Source organism: Limulus polyphemus, unplaced genomic scaffold (genome assembly GCF_000517525.1).
Source record: "Limulus polyphemus unplaced genomic scaffold, Limulus_polyphemus-2.1.2 Scaffold884, whole genome shotgun sequence".
Lineage (NCBI taxonomy): Eukaryota > Metazoa > Arthropoda > Merostomata > Xiphosura > Limulidae > Limulus > Limulus polyphemus.
The window spans coordinates 377,772-393,691 of record NW_013666494.1 but is presented as its reverse complement, the minus strand read 5'-3'; the positions used below and the strand labels follow the sequence as shown (position 1 = coordinate 393,691).

Here is a 15,920-nt window from a genome sequence, read left to right as displayed (position 1 = left end):
TTGGTGTCGTGCTATTTCGTTTAGGTGACGAAGAACGTCCTTCAGAAGGAACGGTCGTTGTGGTGATATACTCCACTGTACACTAAATAAAAAATAATTGCAATTCACAAAGTTACTAAATTACTTATGAAACCACTTAGCACTATTTAAATAAAACTGTTTTTGGAAATACTGAATCGACAGCAAGGTGATCCAAGTTTCTCCCGCCATAATGCTTTCTATGTGTTAAACGTGCTTATGTTTGTATGTTTATTACAAAAAAAATGGCGCAATAATCATTCATTGTCAATTTTGTCATTAAATACTACACCAAATACAAATTAAATAGCACCATTAAATTTCTTGTAAAAAACTGGTTATCGTGAACTTATTTTAAAATTTGCAAGTTCAACCGTTTGATTTCCTATAGCTAACAAATAAACAAATTTCCTCTTTTATATATATATGTAGATAGATATGTTATTTTAAAACAAGTAGATTTTGTGCTAACAAATAAACAAACTTCCTCTTTTATATAGATAGATAGATATGTTATTTTAAAACAAATGGATTGTGTGCTGTTCGTTTATTGTTTGAATTTATCGCCAACAAGTCACAGACACCTACTCTAAAGAATCCAAGTCCATTTATATATATATAATCTTGACAATGGGTTAGAGCAATGTATACACATTAGTCGTCTAGTAAAAAATCAACTTTACGAAGCTCGATTCTGACAATCTAAATGTTGAATAGTCGTCCAGTTGCTGCTCTGAACTGATGATTCAATTTGAAAGCTGAGTTCTGCCAGTTGCGTCGAGCCCATTTTGTCAAACAATGACCATCTTACGGGTATTTCAACAATGGTATTCACAGTCCAGACCTTTGGCCAACTGTACTGATGGCCTGAAAGTGAGTTCACATCCTGCTAGCCCCATTTTGAGTGATTTATAGACCATTCTGCGATTACTTGTATTTTACCGGTTTCTAGCCTTATTATTGCTCTTCACATCATGGAAATGTCCAAATATCTTTGTTAACGTCCCGACATGTTTCATTCTCGATCTATTATTTCACACACTGCTGTTGTTAAAACTTCTGAGAACACACCATATTTTTCTCACTTTTATATGTACCACTAAAATATGCATATTAAATTGAATGACGTAAATATTAACTCAGAGGTGCCATTTACATCATTTAGTAACTGTAGTTGTGCCTTTTAAATTTATATTCAAAAGATGTTATACCTCACCAATCATTGCTGTGAAATGACATAATATAACAAAACCATATTAAAATTATCTGTAAATGTTTGTTTGGAATTACTCCATTTATTCCCATTAAAACCATTTTATTTTATGAGAAATATTAACTCTAATTTATATTTCTAAGACTGTTATTAATCATGCTCTATACATATACACAACTTCTTAAAACAAAAAATTAAGTCATCACTGTAAAAAACCGTAACCCAACGAAACAAAACCTTCCAAAAAATGGAAAATAAAATATATCGTAAAGCTAATTTTGTAGAAATTATTTGTACTATAAATCATATACAAATAGAAAATCATCGTGGTGTAGAAAAATATATACAAGTCTTCCCACTGTATCGTTTTATGCAAGATTTTCTTGAAATTCCACAAATTCATACGATGATTGATTCTACTTCAGAAGAGAACGAGAAATACCCTATTTTTATCGAAAATTAAAATTATTTCCAGATTATAATTTCACAAATTAGATATGTATTGAAAAGACTACTCTCTGTTTCTGAGAGGTACATAACAAAAATTATTCAAAACAATACTATAAATTAGCGCTGGTTCCAAAGAACATTTAGGTACCAAGATGCTTCTATATACGGAATAAAGAATACCGAAGTTCTCACCCACTAGTACTTTTTCCCAACCCAATAAAGCATTGGCTTTCAAAACAGTAAAATCGAAAAACTTCCAACTGAGAAATAACCTAAAGTTTAAGTATTCACTGGATAAAATCTAAAACTTTGGTTTCAATATTGGGTCACATCGTTTCGAAATGGTATATTACCTTGTTTTCAGCTTTCAACAGTTTCACTTCCAAAGCTGAACAAGAACAATAATGACTTGTCTTTAGAATTATACGCAAAACAACTCGAAGACTACTCGTCTATTATTTTGAAATGACAGAATATAGGGAAGACAGCTAGTCAACACCGTCAATTCTTTACCAACGAATAGTGGAATATACCGTTACATTATAACGCCACACAAAGCTGAAAGGGCAAGCATGTTAGGTGACTGGTGAACTGTAATGGGCTATATAAACCATGGTGTGAAGCTGGCAAAAGAAATCTAACCCAAACCTCATTTCGAATTATTTTCACATCACACCACGTATAAAATTTGCCTGATAACGGACGCATTTTAGATATTATTACAACTTTTTAATCATATTAAGCTTTTAATCCAACTTATGCAGTAATCTAATTCCTTCCTCATCCATGAAATCTATACATTTCTAAAAGTCTTAATTACACAATAATGATGATGTTGAATGAGACGTAAGACAAAGCAACAGAACTAGACACTTTACCGACAATTTGCAACACCCCCGTGATTACAGCATCACGCCTAACATGGTAAAAGTTCAAAATGATTGTTACAAAGTTATATTTTGTTGATGAATATTTAACAATAACTCAAAGATGCCGATATCTTACTTTTCATTCTGTCTAAAGTAATCACTGCATTTCCGCTTCCTATCAAGTCAGTCCGGAAGTGTGTTGCCGTTGATATCCAGATTTGGTTTTGCCCAGTTCATACACTGCATGTCGCTACACGTAACTTAAAGTTCACGGTATGACTCGCATAAAAAGAGTAACCACAAATAAAAAAACTGTCTGACAATCAGATGTTACCAAAATGACTTGTGCCATTCTTTCGTAAGGAAATATGTGGCCTATTGCCTATAAAGTATAATGTGATACACTTGTGGTAAAACCTTTCTTCCTCTCCGCTTCTCCAAATTGTGTTCGTTTTAAGTTTTTCTTAGCTACAAAGATATGTTCAGGACTTACTGGGCGGGATTTCAAAAATTTTGTAGAGTGAACAAGTAAATACAAGTACACAGGAAACTTTCATTCTCTACCTTTTCAATTGGAAGAAACCACTTTAAATCCAGATTTTTATACCTACATTTATAAAATTCAATATTGTGCTGTGTATCCCCATTTAATTCGAATATTTTATTGTAATACATTTCATCGGTGTAATTAGGCAAAGTACAAGGTATATGTGCTGTAGTAAAATAGCGTGAAACAATTTTGTACAAAATACATAAACATGTTTGGAGAACATATGACAGGAATTATTTATTTAAACATTAGTTACATTAGTATAAACTTGAACACAGCGTTAAACCAAAGTACCCGCTGATGTATACAACAGTATACATAGTAATAATATACAACAAAAGTACTAACGAATAGATAACATACATATATACCCCAGATTACCATTCAGATACTTCAAAAAGTAACTCAGATGTGCAAAATACAAAACGTATGACTAGATCACAATCACATTGAATGAATTATGTCTGAGTTGCATATAAATTAGTGTTTGGAAACAAAGAAACCACACACACAGGGATAGGTGATATACAAGTATTTAAAATAACCACGGTAAATATTCAGATTCCAAATACAAATGAATGAGATTTCTATAATAGTCATTTTCAATACTACAGTAATACCTCAGGATACATTATTGTAATTTCATAACTGATGGTAAAACATTCAACGAGTTCCCTTAACCAAAAATAAATTGGTTCAGATTCTAGATGTGCTAACAATGATATACCAAGTTTCTATCTTGGTTACCTTATTGCATGAGTAACTTAATAAAATAACGTTTCAGAGATCAATGACAAAATGATCAGTATGAATCAAATTCACGTGAAAAATAACTCTGCTTGAGAAAACGGTACTTTGCTTGTTCAGCTGTTGAATTTTGTACAAAGCTACTCAAGGGCTTACTGCACTAGTTGTCCCTGATTTAGAAGTGATAATGCAACTAGTCAACACCATCCTCTACCAATTCTTAGGCTATTCTTTATCAATGCATAAAGAGATTGACTGCTACATTATAACACCCCCATGGTTGATAGGGCGAGCACATTCAGAGATGGAATTAAAACTCCTTACCCACAGATTGTGAGTCAAGCATCCTAACCACAGGTACTCTTAAATTATTTTAGCTCATCTTAAGATGCATGGCAGTAAGAAAAAAGCTAATGACGAAAAAATAATAATTCAAGCAAGTAAACTGTTCTGTATATAGAATGTTCTTCACATTTTACCACGAAAGAATCAACATTTTCAGGGTTACAGAAGATGAGTTTTTAGGAAAACTTATCTTGGAATCTCTATATGAAAACTAGTTTCCAAAATAATAAAACTACAAGCTTTAAGGGTGTTAAAATGAATTATGAGTTATTTATAAATGGGTGTACATGTAATGTTGTTTAAACGTCAAGTAACGGTGTTCTAAACATGCAAGAGCTTCTTAAAGCTCAGCTGCTACATCTGTATTAATAAAACTAAAATGACATCAACATAAACTTTATTACTATCTTTAATAATAGTAAAAAACAAAAGCAATAAAATCCTGCAAACTTGTATATAACTGTCAAATAGTTGCATACAATGTATGATAATCACCCAATACCTGCAAGTTTTATACAACAAAAATACAACTGTTTTCAACAAAAGTAATTATGCAACTTTAATAACCATTTTCTTCATCCTAAAATTTAAAAATTTATTTACTCTGTATAACACAGTTACAAAGCAAAGTGTAATTTTAAAAATGCATGTATTTTATCAAATGTTTAAAGTGTGACTACACAAATGACACTTCCAACACAACCAAATGATAGTCATAACAGCAAGTTAGATGTAATGTATATTCGTACTGATACTATTCATTTGGAATACATCATTGCTGAATTAGATACACAAAACAAACTAAAACTCTAAATGCAGTCCAGTTGTTAAGGAAAACAAATCTTGGAAAAATGTTGAAATACAGTGTTATAAACACCACAAATATAAAGTGCAGCAATATTTGATTTAAAGTAATAAATGTTTTCCCATCCATCTTGGCTGCAGTAAGGCAATAAACTAGAGCCAACATCTAAATATGATAGTTTTCAATGACACAAAAATGGTAAACTAATTTATTTGAAATACCTGAAAACCTACAACTCCTAAACATAATTAATACTGTCAAACAACTAGTTACTAAAAAATAAGAAAAGGATTGTGAATAATTTAATAATTTTTTTTAATTAAACACACTATTTCAACAAAACATTGCTGAAGAAACATTTCTAGCATTCTGTTAAAGACAGCAGTTATCCTTTCACGTAACACTACTTACTCTGTAAGCTCATTAACTGACTGAATATACCATTAGGCCTTGTTATAGGGTTTATCACAATTATTGAAATATTCACAAAACAAACCTAGAAGACAATGTTCTCATTTGAAGAATCTTAAAGAATATGTACTAATAAGCAAAAATGTGAACTTCAAAATTCCATTTCAAGAAAACAAAAAATAACTCAATACACTGGAATATAAGTTTAGAAAAATAGCTAATTTGTTCTTGCATTTGTAATTATTCTTTCATATAATTTAAAACAAAAGAAAAAACCTGTAATCTTGCAAACTATATTTTGCAAATAAATTAATGATAGTATGAAGTTCATGCAAGTGTAATATTTGAAATTTCTAGTCACAAAAACTAAAATGAAGACAAATCATTGAAGTCTTCTATACATTTATCAAAGAGATTGATTTACTACCTGTAAGCACTTCGATTAATTACCTGATGTAATTCTAAAGAACATATTAAATTATTTAGTCTAGCATCATGAAGGGTATTCTTCATTCATCATTAATAAACTTTCAGTACTTTTATTAAATCATTAAACACCTAGTATTTAAAACTACTAGATAATTAAAACAAACTATGACATTTAAAAAATCTACTCTCAAATCCACCAAAGGAGAAAAATAAAGAAATCCAGTAAAAAAAAAAAAAAGTTCCACTTTCTTTGTATTTTACTGACAAGCATTTTCAAGGCTTTTACTTCTTAATTATATAAACAACTTATTTTTCTAAATAAACAGATTTTTTAATTTTATAAGCAGTGGTAATAGTGAGGCTTATTGGTTGAATTTTGGTCTTTAATGAATAATCAAAATGCTATCTTTTTCAGCATCTAACTTCTTCAGGCAATCCTATGATCTTAGTCTTTGACATATCTAGAAACTTTAGTTACTCAAATTAAGAACTTAAGTTTTCAGAAACAGGTTTAATGTGAAAGCATTATTTACAAAGTTACTTTGATAAAACATTAAATTCAATGTATATCTGGTGTATAATCATGTCATACATATGTTTATTTAATGAATATCAGTTTGCACCAACTGATGGTGATACTGTGGTGACTGAAAATATATTTTTTCCCTTCCATAACTAGTAAAGAGTAGATCTTTATTTAGGTACATTATAGTAATTTTTGTACAGTTGCTCTGCATGCAGTTATGACATCCTTGTAAGCAAAATTTTATACTTTTACTAATTGTCTAATTTACACAAAGATTTCATAACACAAAATATTGTTCCATACGGCTTATATTTGTATGGCCCTCTTTCTGTGTCAAGCTCTTCTGAAGTGAAGTCATACTCATTCCAAGGATGATACAGAAACTTACTAAAGTTTGTATGAGTTTTGGGTTTATCTCCCTTAGGTATGTGTAATGGGAACAATTGCTTTAGTAGGTAATCTAAAAATCTAAAGAGGCGCAGATGCAACACTTGCCCTTACATCGATCATAGAACACCTGTTAAGAGCTCTAAGTCAGCCTATACTGTTAATAGCCACTTCACATGTACATCTAAATGTTTCAATTATTGTGTTTATTTGTGTAACATCTGTGACCAAATCTACATAGAGAAACCAGCTGTATGCTCTCTGAATGCACACAAGAACACTTGCATAGCATTTTGATTAAAGATCCAGATAAACCTGTAGCTCGACACTCTAACAAAGCTAATCATTCCATTCTTAATTCCAGAGTAATTGCCCTAAGACATGCCCCCTCCAACACATTTAAAAGAATCAGAATTGAAAAAGAAATCATTTTCAAATTAGGCTGTATAAGTCCCTCTGGTATCAGTGAACATTTCTGTTTTTTTTATAAATTTTTAACATTAATTTTCTTTCTTTTTTAAATGATTTTATAATCGTTTTTTAAACTTTCCGATATTAACCGTTTAATTATATATATTTTTGTATAATCATATATTTCCTTCATTATCTTGTCACTATTTTTCTTTAGCCTTGTTACATTGTCAACACTATATTGTTTATTTCTCGTGTTTTTAACTCGCATTACATTTTTTTCTCATGTTTTTAACTCGTGTTACATTCTTTTTTTGTGTATTGTTCACTTTCAGAACACTCTGCAGTAGTTCAATATTATCTGTGTTTTGGCTTTAAAAAGAGTGAAACATCGCCATTACATAAAACTAAGATTTTAAGGTGTTTTATCTCAAAAAGTGTAATTTACTTATTTCATCACCTTCACATTTTTCAGTTTGTTCATTTGCTGATATATATATATAGGTTCAAGCACTAGGTATCCCTATAAGTACTACAGAGTAAGTCATTATAAACTTAAAATTTATATTCTACATTTTATTCTACTTGGAATGAAGATTTTTGACCTAGTTAAATCTAGTGGCAGCTTCATGATGATTATGTTGGTTAAAAGGCTAGAAATAAAAAATACTAAATATTTCAATTCTGTTTCAGCAAAAATGTGTGATTCAAGTTACTTAACAAAATTGGGATTGAGTATTTGTCAACTTACTTGGTACAATACACTTTTTCTTACCAAATACATGAAATTAGCTAAATTCCTAAGTTAGTAAAGAAGTACAATACTGGCTTTAAAAGCATTATTGAAAGCATAATCCAACACTAAACTGAAGTAAAGTACAGACTTCATGAAAAATAACCTTATGTTCAAAGAGCTTACAAAGTAAGTGTCACAATTTGATAATTTACAAAGTATTTGTAGTGTTATAATAGCAATATACAAAATTAAGCATTTATACAAATGAGTATAACATCAAAAGGATGTTTCACATACTGAAACAAAGATAATGCTTTAAGCACTATCAAGTCTATTCTTCAAAACTACTTACCCATATACTACACATGTATTCTTTTTAGCTGAGTAACATTTGCAAATTATAAGACATTAAAAAGGTTTAATCACAGACAGCACTTATGAATTAACTTATTATCCTGATGAGCTTGTACCTTTAAGGAATGTAGGCATCACATAGCTGTAACAAGTTGTTTCATTTATAGAAACAGTTACATATAAATTTCTATTGTCCACGTTTCAGTTTCACAGTTTGCAAAAATATAACTGCAATCACAGTGAGAAAAATTAACTATGTGGTATAAAATCAAGTATAACCAGATATTATGCTACAATAAAAATAATAAACAGGGTCATAGCTTACTTTAAAAAGAAAAAGAATGGTACCCACTTGAAATGACCTACTTCTGCAAGAAGAGAAGGAATCTCCAGGCCTACTACCTAAATATGGTATATTTAAAATATACTCTTTCTTGAAAAGGAATAACTTGATAAGATGCAAAATTTTTTATCTAAACTGCTAAATAAGATTTATAAAAGCTTTATTATTTCTTGTTAAATCTTCACAAACTGTGAGGCCTAATAACTACTGTCCATCCAAAAACCACCCACGTACATGTACTGGGTTCTTTAGACACAATGCTTATTTATAAAATAAAAACAACTTTAAAATGCTTGAACTTTTCTGTATCAGATTATATTGCTTCCAAGTCTTTACTATACTAGATGTAAGATCATAACTTAATTTTTAACATAACATATAGTATAAGAGTTAAATAGGATAAAGAAAGAATAGTTGATAAGAGCAAACACAACATTATACAACATAGATGCATATGTGCTTAAATAAGTAATACAGAACGTCCATTTATTACCCTCATTCATACCAAATCTGACAGAGCTTTGTAGGTCAAAAGAGATCTGCTTGAATGATGTATATGTATGATATAGTGTAACTGAAAGACTAAAGGTGATTAGTTATGTACCATATATACCAATGTAATTAACAAAGATGTCATACCAAATCTGACAGAGCTTTGTAGGTCAAAAGAGACTTGCTTGAATGATGCATATGTATGATATAGTGTAACTGAAAGACTAAAGGTGATTAGTTATATACCAGATATACCAATGTAGTTAACAAAACTGTCGGACAAAACTCTCCTAGAGTGAGGTTTTTCATTATAAAACTTGAAGAAAGTCCTGTTATTTGACTGCTTTATTGTAATTAATGCATGTTTAATTCTAATAATAGTAAATATGTGCCTGAAACCTTCAGTCTTGATAAAACACACAAGAAGGTTGCCCACTAATGATGCTGTCATGGTGCAAATGAGAAAATATTTATATCTACTCACTATACTCCAAGCCACATGTAGTAACATCAGTACCAGTCACTGATTTTGTACATTGTAAAACAGTATGCCAATATCATAAATCTTCCGATTGAAATATCATAAAAGCTCAAGTCTCAGTAAGTCCTCCTTTTCATAGATGTCAGTAACCTAATGTAATATCACAAATGTCTAGTGAAACAATTAACTTCACCAAATATATTCAGTGCATTAATAAATTGATATTAATATTAATTAATTCAGAGAGTACTTTACACCATTTTCAGAACTCTACCTTGTTCATCTTTGGTGTTCTGAAGTAAACAAAAATATATTAATATCAGGATATTAGGATGAACTGGGGTCTAAAGGACCTGATTTATCAGATGGAGATTTGGTGGTTTTGTTAGAATTGGCATGCTGTGTAGGTATGAGTCTGGTGTGAAGTCCATAGGGTCGAAGATGATAGATTAGATACTCCATAACATACATCATGTTTGGACTGACATAATGAAAGGAGATGGCTGTATCACTGCAACAATTCATTCCCTGCAAAACACAAATGAAGAATTTTAATACTGAAGAAAATTATAAAGTTCTGATTGCTAACCATACAGTAGTATATTATACAAGTGTCTACATGTAAGCATTACATAGAATTGTCAACTACATATGCATTTGCAGAACACAACTCTTCATCTAGCATTGGTATTTAGAGAAATGTTTCCTTTAGAAACTTCGAACACTGAATTGCACTAACTTTCTATTAAATATTTAAATTTCTTTAGAACTTGTCATTAAATACTGTAGGTTAATGTGGTCTTTTTTAGTACAATGTTTTATTTCCTAGTAGTATTGTGCTCTATCATAATTTTAAAGTTTAAAATAGTGGTAAATAATTTTCTAATTTTCTCATGCAGTCTTTTCTTTCAGGAAGGAAACACTACTTTACAATGCACCAATTTTTTTTAACACAGCAAGCAGTCAGTGATAAAGTAGTTGTTTGAAATCATTATGTTGTCAAGTGTGTAAAAATATTCCTTTTTTTTTCATAATTTATCCATTTGCAAGTTGTTTCATAAAAGTTGAATTTTGTTTTGGAAAGCTATCTTTTTCAACATTACTACATAGGTAAGTTACTTGCAGCATTAGAACAGTTTAACAACAACTAATAAATATTATTAAAAAATGGACTAAAATATTTTCATTTCCCTTCAATTGTCTTAAAATTTACTCTTAACTCATCACTAGGCTTTTAAAATATTACTTTTATACTGTTGAGTTAATGGTCTGGAGTATTGCATTGATGAAAATAGGTTCTTTAACAAGCAAGTTTCTTGTTCTAATGTGAATGTCACATTCATTTTACCAGTGTGCTATGACTTATGAGTTGTTATACTAGACTGGTGATGCATGTTCACTAATTCTTTAACATACACATCAGTTAGCACAGCTAATGTAGACTTTTGAACACAAACAATAGGTATATTTGTAAACAATTAGTGATCTGAATGTTTTGAGAATATTACCTTCATAGCAAAAAAAAAAAGATGACAAAATCTAAAAGGACTTCTGAAGAATATTCTGAGAGTAATCTGTGGAAAGTTGATCTGTTAAAATAAAAGATCCTTCACTAAAGTAAGGTAGAACTAAGGTTAGGATGTGTTTCTTTGTAGTGGTAAGAACAATATGATTTTGTTTAAGAGTATGTCAATATTTTTTTCTAATATTTGTAATGTTGGAGCCAAGAGGATAATTAGTTTTCTGAAGCACTTACCTGATGTTAGGGGGTTCTTGATGGAACAGACATGAACTGCTAATGAAATTAAAAGCTCTGGGTGTTAACATTTATTTTAAATTTAACCTTAAGAGCTCAGGAACAAAATTTTGATAAGATTGGCATACACTGTAGTACAGGTGTTCTCAAGAAAACTTCCAGTAACAATATTAATATCATTATGTAGGACAAGGGTGTCCAAAAACAAAAAGAGAGAAAGTGTGAACTAAATTTGAATTTCTACAGCAGATTCTCTGTTGACATATTTCTTGAGATAGTCAAGGAAAATTTTAGCTTGGTTTGAATTTTGAAAAATAACAAAAGTATGATAAATGTATCTGATATAATAAAGAAGTTTAAGTTCTGAAGCAAAAAATATCTAATCATTGTTCTTTGTGGTGCCATAATAAATTAGCTAGAGCCTAAATTAGAACCTACAGCAATATCACAAATCTGTTCATAGATCTATTTATTAAAGATAAGATGGAAATCTTTAGTATCAAATTCCAGAAGTTTCTTAACAATGTTCTTAAGACAGCCTTTACAGTATCATCCCTTTCCTAAACCATATAAATAGCTATTTCAACAGTTTCAGTGAGAGAAACATTGGCAGTTCAATAACAAAACTGAACATACAGTCAATTTTGAAAACATCAAAGTTTCAACATGGTTAGAAAATGTAAAACTATCACAAATAGTGTTAGTAGAAGAAATTAAATACTTTAGAAAGTTATTGAGAAACTTTATAGTTTAATTGCCTTATTTTTATAACAATTATTTAGAAAATTTTAATAATTTTTATTGAACATTACAATCTTGGAAATAATTAGGCCTAGCTTATAGGTGTGTTTTCTTTAGTGCTTTGGGCATGTCACATAAAATACCAGGATAGAGACTAATGAGTCTAATGTTACTGTAAACAAAAATGATAATAATGATGATCTTTCTTAAATTTAGAAGTAATCTTTCATTATGGAGTTAGATTTCAAAATTGGAAATTTTCTAAATTTAGTATGATTGCTAAGAATATTGTGACTTTGATGAATATAGTCATCTGTTAGGAATACCACCATTTTTCTTGAATAGGTTTAATAAGGAAAAGAACTATGGTCTTCTTATATGGTTATAAATGTGAATACAATCAAGAGCAATACTACTAAGGTATGACATACACTTGTAAAAATTTAAGACTCTTATCCCACACAGTTTCATATTTAAGTGGTCATCCAAGTTGCTAACAAATCTAACAGTCATGCAGGGCATCTCAATAATTGTAAGGTTAAATCTGAGTGGGTTAAGCATATTTCACAAGTCCACAACATGTGGTACTCACCAAACACCTATAATACAAAGACACTTTGAGCCAAATGGTCTAATCAAAACTGACAAAGCAATCAACTTATATAGTAAGAGAGGTCAGATGTAGCAACACTTTCAAAACCTGAGTATCGGGAGCAAGTATTAAAACTCAATAGGGTGACAGTACTGGTACTCTAAGTGTCTGTAAACAAATGAAGAAATTCACACATAAACACAACTGTCTGGGATGGGGCTCTGTGGAATGACAGATCCATTCTCACATACCTTTCCCTTTGCAATGCATAGCATACTATTTACATCCACCTCTCTCTTAAACATATGGTGATGTCATCCATACTTCCCTATTCCTAATTTCATTTTTAACAATTTAATGAAGTTTAAAAAAGCTTTTCACATATTTACACACATTACACTTTTAATTATATATATTCTTATTCAGTTGTTTCAACAACAAACATTAAGTTTTTTTTTTTTAATTCAGATAAATGCATAAATGTATTTATATGAAGATATCTTTCATACAAGTAAAGTTTGGTTAAAAACAAGTAAGGATAGTTGACTTACAGTTATGTATGTATATGTGTGTTGTGTGTGTGTGTGTTTATCAATTTGTAAATCATAGTTCAGAATTTATTTTCATTACTTTTATTGCCCAAAATTATATATACTTATTGGATGCAAGGGTAATATGTTTTTCATATTGTTTTCTCTTTTTTAATAAATGATTTTCAAAATAGTTTATCCTTTTAATTTGACAAATAGCTTTTTTTTTTGTTTTTGTAGAAACAATCCCATAAATTATTCTCACTTTTAAATTGAAATCTGGTTTTTCTTACTAAATGTCAAATATTTATATTAAGGTAATATACACAACAGGTTTTCCTCTGTGTATGATCACAGGTGTGAAGGACCTAATTGTCCACATTAAATGCAACTGTTCAAAATGACCCTCATGGATGCATACAACATTATACTTACCTCTTCAGCAGGATAGTAAATCCACTTCCAGTACCAAAAGTTCTTAGGCACATGACCTGGTATCAAGTGGTGTTCTGGAACAAATGGAAAAAACCTTCCTCGACCTAGACTGTCTCGAGAATCCCCTGCTTGAACGCCAATACCTTCTAAGCACTTTCCTATCTCTACATCTTCAGACCCACCATTGTCACTTCTACAGTGAGACTTATCGCGTAAGGCCCTCTCCACGAACTGACTTAAAGCCACCTTACTCAAAACATAGCCTGCTCCTCCACTCATGTAACCTTGCTTTATATAAGGCTTGAAGCGACACCCAAAATAAATAGGCTCTGAGGAATTATGACTCATTAATAGGTAGCGAAGATTTTCAACAATAACATAAGTATCATCATCAGCTTTCATAAACCAATCAGCCTGATCAAAGTAGTTTTCATAGACATACTGGAAAGCCTGTTTTGTCTTACCCCACAAAAAAATTTCTTCCCTCTGACACATTAAGTTTCACAGAAGGCAGAGTTTTATCTTCCTCTGAACTCATGAAGAGGAGAACATTACATCGATGACCCCAGGTAGCTTTCACATGTTTAGCTTTTTTCTGGTGGTTTGTAGGATTGGTAAGAATGAAACATAAAACACGTACCTCCTTGGCCAAATTTTCTGCCAAAACACCTTCTCCTAGAAGTAAAAAGATGGAATACAAAATGTCCATCATCTACAAGGTATTCATAAATAAAAGTTTGAAGAGATTTTACAAGTTAACCATTATAGAATTCTTCTTAACTACTTAAAAAATTACTGTCACCATTTGAAAATAGTCAAAAGAAAGTTTCTCTCATTTTTATGATTTGGTCAAAACGTTTGTTAGTTGCTAAACGAAAAGTATAACAATCTGTATCACATGGATATAGTCCCATTAAATATTTTATGTACTACTAACTTCTTATAACAAAAAACATATCAACTCAACCAGCACTCAAGACAAGATTTTGTGTTATTATTAACCAACAGTATTGATAATTGTCTTTCTTGGCATACTCTTATATTGTTTAATGTGTTGTTTGTCACAAAAATATTTTGGTGTGTAAAATTTCAAGTAAACACATAGGATCATCATGTCTGTTTTGAATATTTGCACGAAGTTACACAAAGGCTACCTGCACTAGCTGTCACTAATTTTGAACTAACAGACTAGAGAAAGAAGACAGTTAGTTAGCTGCATCCATTGCCAGCTACTAGGTTATTCTAATTAAATAGTGGAGTTTGACACCCTGCATAACACACACATACCCTCAAATTGCAGTAATTCACAACTCAATATGCTAACTGCTAAGCCCTGCTTGGCACAGGTTTGATAACACTGCAGTGGATTACACTGGTAGCTGAAAAGAAAACTAATTCTATATCATACAAAAAGACAATGATATTGCATATGTTATTTGAACTAAATAACATAAGCTGTGCATATTTCATAATACCATTAATATAGTATGCTTAGTATGGAGAATTTTGAAAATTGTTTAACTGAATGTACATGGGCTTGGTTCATTGGATTAACTTCGAATTGGAGAAAGACTATAATTCCAAATTTATTATGGATATCTTCAAGAAATGTGGCAAGATTTTAGTAAAATGTACAAGTCTATGGTACACAAGAAATCAGATGTATTGGAAATGTATTTTTTCTCAAGATCTGTCTGTGAATTGATTATTTCAGTCTGACTCAGACTATGAGAAGTCAAAGTGCAAAATGATGTTCATATGAAGAATAAAAATACCCTTGTCCATTGTACAATTTGTGTAACCTATAGAACTTCTGAAATGCATATCTACAGTTTTTCTCAGTATCCCTGTACACTATATCTGGTATTTACTCTCATCTACCACAAACTGTCACTAAATCAGCAATATCGGATAAAATGAATAGTTCACAACTCTGCCAACAATACACAATACCAAGTTTAATGTGGCACTCTGTAAAGACTCTTGGCATGTTCACTATGACCCCACCTGTTCACAAATGGTTGGGAGTGGGTGGGGATAGAAACCGATTTCTAAAAGATTTCTGATCTTATTATAAGCAGTTATATGCATTTCTTCCCCTATATTCTCATCCCCACACAATTTTAACCTCTATTTGAATGGCTGTTAAATGTCTGCAGAACTTTTTTGCAATAATCAATGCCCAAAACTGATCATTTATGTATATATATATATATATATATATATGTGTGTGTGTGTGTGTGTGTGTGTGTGTATTAGTTGGTCTACTACTCCGTCTACACTATACTATACTATTTAA

The 15,920-nt window shown here is 30.7% G+C and overlaps 1 protein-coding gene across 1 annotated transcript in view; it reads right to left on the bottom strand.

Annotated features, from left to right (window-relative positions):
* Positions 1–4,583: 4,583 nt before the first annotated feature.
* The window catches only part of LOC106461034 (glycoprotein-N-acetylgalactosamine 3-beta-galactosyltransferase 1-like), a 29,683-nt gene continuing 18,346 nt past the window's right edge, over positions 4,584–15,920 (bottom strand). The window contains 3 exon segments of the mRNA XM_013920816.2: positions 4,584–10,095; positions 13,622–14,111; positions 14,113–14,296. Of these exon segments, the coding sequence (XP_013776270.1) occupies positions 9,895–10,095; positions 13,622–14,111; positions 14,113–14,296 (875 nt within the window). The 3' untranslated portion in view covers positions 4,584–9,894.